General features: G+C 33.4%; 1 protein-coding gene across 2 annotated transcripts; it reads right to left on the bottom strand.

Annotated features, from left to right (window-relative positions):
- Positions 1-916: 916 nt before the first annotated feature.
- Mlc1 (Myosin light chain alkali) lies at positions 917-4,592 on the bottom strand. 2 transcript variants are annotated; one of them, XM_088186888.1, is made up of 7 exons: positions 4,353-4,592; positions 4,106-4,133; positions 2,567-2,724; positions 2,351-2,501; positions 2,193-2,279; positions 1,853-1,923; positions 917-1,448 (listed from the first exon to the last, which is right to left on the bottom strand). In XM_088186888.1, exons 1-6 carry the CDS (start codon positions 4,470-4,472, stop codon positions 1,898-1,900), a joined length of 570 nt encoding a protein of 189 aa, XP_088043014.1. In that variant the 5' UTR covers positions 4,473-4,592; the 3' UTR covers positions 917-1,448; positions 1,853-1,897. The 2 variants fall into 2 exon arrangements, with proteins under 2 accessions (XP_088043014.1, XP_088043013.1); XM_088186887.1 differs by lacking the exon at positions 1,853-1,923.
- Positions 4,593-5,374: the final 782 nt, after the last annotated feature.

Below are 5,374 nucleotides of genomic sequence, written 5' to 3'. Positions count from 1 at the left end.
ATAAATAATATATGTTTTATCACTATTTTAAAATTTTCTGTGATAATAAATTAAAAATATATATAAAATGATCAATTATTTTTTCAATGTGTATATTACCATAAAAAATATGAAGATGCTTTAAACGACATAGAAAAAAAGATATTGCTCAGATACATTACATATTTTATATTTAAATACAACTTAAAATACTTTCTAAGCCCACTGTATTTTTTTGCGAAGTAAAACAGAGGGGGCGGATAAAATGGACTTTATACCCACACAAAATTATTTACATAACATTTATCAACAGATTACATGCGGAAGAACAGCGTCTAAAATGAAATATTCACTTAAAAACTGATTAGTCAGTTTATTAAATGCACAGTATTTTTACAACATTTTATTTTACCCATGTAAATAGAGATGATATATTTGGCCGCGTAGCAAGATTTTTTAAATCTGTTATATAATTCATATTCATGTACTTTCACTATTTAATGAAAGTAAAAATGTTAATTAAGCCTCTTAGTTTAATTATGTCTTAAATAGCGTTTAGAAAAAAGTTTTCATATAAAATAAGTTAATTTATAGCTTAATTTACCATATGTGATTTTAATTTTAAAATATTTGTGTAAACCTCAACATAGTTTATATTTGCAAAAATATATTTATTCTAAATATGTATACGAAAATTTATAGAAAAACTGTTTTTATACTTTTATATTACTAAATAATATTTTTTTTTTATAAATAATTGAAATATAAAATTAATATATTGTAATATAATATATTAAGCATAGTTATGCACCATAATAAACAATAAATGTGGCGTTTATTTTTTTATTTTTTTAAATTTGATTAAATTAAATATAAATATTTTATTTGCTAATAATTTTTAAAAATCATTGGATTGAAGAAATAAAACAAAAACATACTCAGTTTTATTTATAAAATAATTTATTTATTTTTTGTCTTTACCGAATATAAGATAACAAAAGAAAGATGGAGAAAGTTAAGGTCTCGTGGTGATGTTCCGAGACCTAATATTAATATAATACAATATAAATTAATTTACAATAAATATATAACACAAAATATATGTTATATTTGAAATCTGTTTTTAACTATATATTTTCATTATTATTTACATGACTTGTGTAAATGATTAAATAAATAAGAATGATGTGAATGTTCTCAGTATGTTATTTAAAAAAATAATTACGAGAAGAAATGTTTGTTTGCCCTTAGTTTTTTAAAGATTCTTTGTAGATTTTTTTGTTAACTGATGTAGTCGGTTGAGATTTTATTTGTTTGATATTTTTTTGGAAGTAGCAACTTTGTTGTTGTTCGTTGCTGTGGGCTGAGTTGTAGTTTATGTTGCTGGAATAGATGTTATCATTCAGCTACAGCTTCTCCCTCGGCTGCTGGTTTTGCTCCCCAACCGTCACACATCTTTCTGAGGAAAGCTATAAAACAGAAAAATACATTAAAATAAGGAACGATACTCAACGAACAGTTAAATAAATTAGTTTGTTTTAATTTGTATCAATCGACTTGTAATAAATGTGAGATTGATCCGATATGAAATTCACATTTTATACAATTTATTAATGAAATAAAAAAAAACATATTAATAGTTTTGTGAGAATAGATAATAACACGTTAAAAATACATACACAATGATGAATTAATAAAACTTGGCCTGGTTGACCAAATATGTAAAAACATGAAGAAATATTCAGCTTGTTTCATATAATAATAATATTAGAGACGACAGAAGACGTTGCTGCATCGATAAATATAATTTAGTTTTAATAAGCCAAAATAAGCGTTTCAAGTCCAAGCTATTTGGACCAAATTTTGTACTTACGATCTTATCAACTATGTTGTTGGACTAGTTATGACGATGGAAAACTTAGGCCAAGACCTTCTTCAAGAATGCTGAAAATAGATGGGTACAAACCGAAGGTGAATGCATGGACAATATAGGACACTAAAATCTACTTAGGGGCAATCATTTGGTTTTATAAAATATTTAGTTTTGTACAAATCATTTTTTTTAAATAATTTTACTTTCTAAAAAACGTTTCAACTAGATTCAACATGCTATGTTGGTACAAATTCTCTGAAAAATGATCTATGTGTAAAAGGGATAAATCTATATTTCATACAAATGCTGTTCCTTGTTTTTGATTATTTTAGATACTTACGCGCATAAGGGATCATGCCTTCGTCATCTTCGGGGTCCATGCAATCCTTTACAACCTCATCGACTTGTACGTCTTCAAGTTTTTCTCCTATAATTGTAATTTATGTATTAGATACGCTTATGTGTGTTTGATGCGTGTTTTTAATGATTTGTACTAACCGAGGGTGAGGAGTGTGTGGGTGAGTTCAGCTGAGAGCATCGTGCCGTCTTCATTCTTGTCGTACAGTTTCAAGCATTCAAGGAAATCTTCGTAGCATCCCTGGTCCTTGTCTTTTTTGATTTGGCTGTAGATGGGAAGGAATTCGTCGATCTGCAAATGAATAGATTGTAAAAACAAGATCATGCTGTGTTTAAACAAATCGGCGAATAGCTCACCTTCAGCTTCTTCTCTCCCTTCTTCTTGGTGCCTCCCAACTTTTCAATGGTGGCGAGGGTTGGGTTGGTGTTAAGGGCGCGCAACACATCGCCAAGGTTGAAGGCATCGACCTGGCTTGATCCATCGAAGTCATAGATGGAGAAAGCGAAGTTGGCTCCTGAAAATTCATGTAGATTTTAAAATATTGCTCTAAAGAGATCAAAGGATTATTGTGAAATAGATCGTTTGGATGGCATCCAGCCGAGTCCGTCATTGTCACGCGTCGAATTAGCCGACTTCCGATTGGTCAAGTACCATTTACATCTGCCAAAAATCGTTTATGCAACACCTCATCGCACGTCACAGTGATGTCATTATTATAATTAAAACGCAATGGTTATTGTATTCGAATTCGACGTTCTTGACATTATTGGAACAATAGCGGTTTATGTTTTATGACACGTAAAAAAGCAACGATCCGGATCTGTTTTGTAATTGAATTAAAAAATAATAATATTTAATGCCTAGAACATCTCTAGTTACAATTTATTTTTCGGCTGAAGCATTGGCGCGACGTTTGTTTCATTGCATGTCTATGAGCGCGAAAAAGAGGTAGATATACAATCCATATTTGGAGTGAAAGTGTGCGATATATGGTGCGCAGTAGAGACATCTATCGGAGGCGCGAGTATATTTAGTCAAGTCTCGAACCTCATTATTAAATGATCAATTAATTCAAATTTGTATCGGCGGTATCCGCCATTCAACAATGGCGGATGTTCAGCTTCGAATGTAGCAAATGTCAAACTGTGGGTTTTAATATTTTTATTTAATTATTCGAATTGAATTGATTATTGCTGCATCGTCGATGTATCTCAATAAGTGGTGTAAAATAACAATGTTACTCAACATGTCGCGGCGTCGGCGTTAGAATAACCCACATTCGCGGGTATTTTGAGGAATTTTGCGGCCCGAGCGCGTTTTATTTGTGGCGCGATGTAAATATAATAAAGTAAAAATGTGGCGTCTGCCGGGAAGGCCGGGAGGGCCGGGGTCTGGCCTATATTTAGTGGTCCGGAGGCGCCCCTCTCGCGCGCGCCTTATAAGACCCGCCGCTAAACTTAGAACGTGCTCGGCTACTGTTGCTTTTACACTTCCCGACGTGGGTGTTGGGCACACCCCCCGAAATTGAGACAACCCGATATCCAAGCGATCCCGTTACGAAAAAAGGGGGTCACCCGAAATATGCCAAAAAACGCAATTCACACAATCACACAAAATTTGGACAAAAAAATGTAACTGTCAAAGACGACCGTGACCCACATTGCCACATCATCACCTGTTGATTCACGGACGTAAAGATTTACAATGCTCTGATTGATATAATGCTTTAAAAAAAGTTATTGAATTGTAAAATATATTTTTTTTTCAAAGTATCATATCAAATTTCATTCTAGTGGATATGTGCCAATACTGATGAATGTTGTATAATCGATTTCATTTAAAGATTGACCTTGAATTATGTTTTATGTAGTGTTAAAATAAAAAGTTGTACTCACTTTCAACGTCCTTTGCGCTAAGATCGGCCTGTAAATCAAAAAAAGAAAAGAGACGTCCGTTAGATGTTTGATTTTTGATGTTTTTCAAGATGTTGTATTATATGAATAATATCGAGGCACGCAAGCATCACCCGGCGTTTGGTCGTAATCACCGTTTTTGTCATAGCAATAAGATAATTATTGAGATGGCGCGTAGCACAAAAAATCAACGTTTTTCACACAAACAACTCGAATGGTGTCGAATTACAATCAAAGCACGCTTGAGCTTGCTCTTCCAATATTTGAATGCGGACACAAACGATGGCTCCAACACGGGACAACACTGTTTGCAATAATTTCTGCACTTGCTGTTCTGTTTGGGCGCCATCGTGTGTGCTGCTATCTATGGCGGCGATGAAGTGGCTATGATGGCGAACTCACCATGGCGGTGCGTGCGCGGTTCCTTTGTCTAGTACACTCGCTGAAACACAGACTACAAGTGGGACCCGGAGACTTTCGACTGCTCGGTTTTATCCAACTTAGATGGCGCTCTTGTCCGGATATTTGAGATTTGGCCCAGGAATCCGCTTGGCTGCTATTTTGAGAACGGTCCGAGCGCACGGTCTTCTCGCTCCGAGTCTCCTTGGCCGGCGGATGGGCGAAGGAGAGCCGAGCTCTTTCGTCAGCTACCGCTTTCGAGTTGTTGGAAAATTTTCGAATATATGTGGAAAATGCGATTGTCCGACGTAGCACCACTACTTTTAAGCCGACCCAAAGCGGGCGGACCCCGAAAGCCACGCAAAAATAACGAAACGCGCACATTTTCCTTCTGGAAACCAAAACCAATGTAAGAAAAGCGAAAAACCTATAGATTATGACATCAGATATCTAAACAAATAAGTAATATTGTTCATAAGCTTTTCAAGTCAGCAAATTAAACACTGAATCCGTTTTTAATGAGCATTTACTCATGTACTGTAGATTTTGATTTGAATACTAAAGTATAAGTTTATTAATAATAATAACAAAATATATTAAGTGAATCTACGTCTTCTACTACCGATTTATCGATAAAATATGTAATAATATCCCTTTTAGGCAAAAAAATCTATACTATAAAAATCTCACATCTCAAAGTAAAGTATCAAGTAATCCTAAAAAAGCGTTTTAAGTAAAGTTTAACTATTCGAATATTCTAATATATTTTTTTCTTATTTTTACTGATATTAATTTAATTTATTAATTATCTCTAAAATTATCAGTTCATAATAAATAATTTAATTAGTAATT

Source organism: Plectrocnemia conspersa, unplaced genomic scaffold, assembly GCF_051122295.1.
Source record: "Plectrocnemia conspersa isolate PC_06_02 unplaced genomic scaffold, ASM5112229v1 ptg000005l, whole genome shotgun sequence".
Classification (NCBI taxonomy): Eukaryota; Metazoa; Arthropoda; class Insecta; order Trichoptera; family Polycentropodidae; genus Plectrocnemia; species Plectrocnemia conspersa.
The sequence above is the reverse complement of the archived record's forward strand: the minus strand, read 5'-3'. Positions and strand labels throughout refer to the sequence as shown.

Excerpts from the sequence above, each read along its gene's own strand:
- Mlc1 (XM_088186887.1), bottom strand. The coding sequence starts at position 4,472 with ATGGCGCCCAAACAGAACAGCAAGTGCAGAAATTATTGCAAACAGTGT. Across the intron at positions 4,134-4,352 it reads AGCTCAAGCGTGCTTTGATT|GCCGATCTTAGCGCAAAGGA; the intron begins GTAATTCGACAC and ends TTTGATTTACAG. Across the intron at positions 2,502-2,566 it reads AGGGAGAGAAGAAGCTGAAG|ATCGACGAATTCCTTCCCAT; the intron begins GTGAGCTATTCG and ends ATTCATTTGCAG.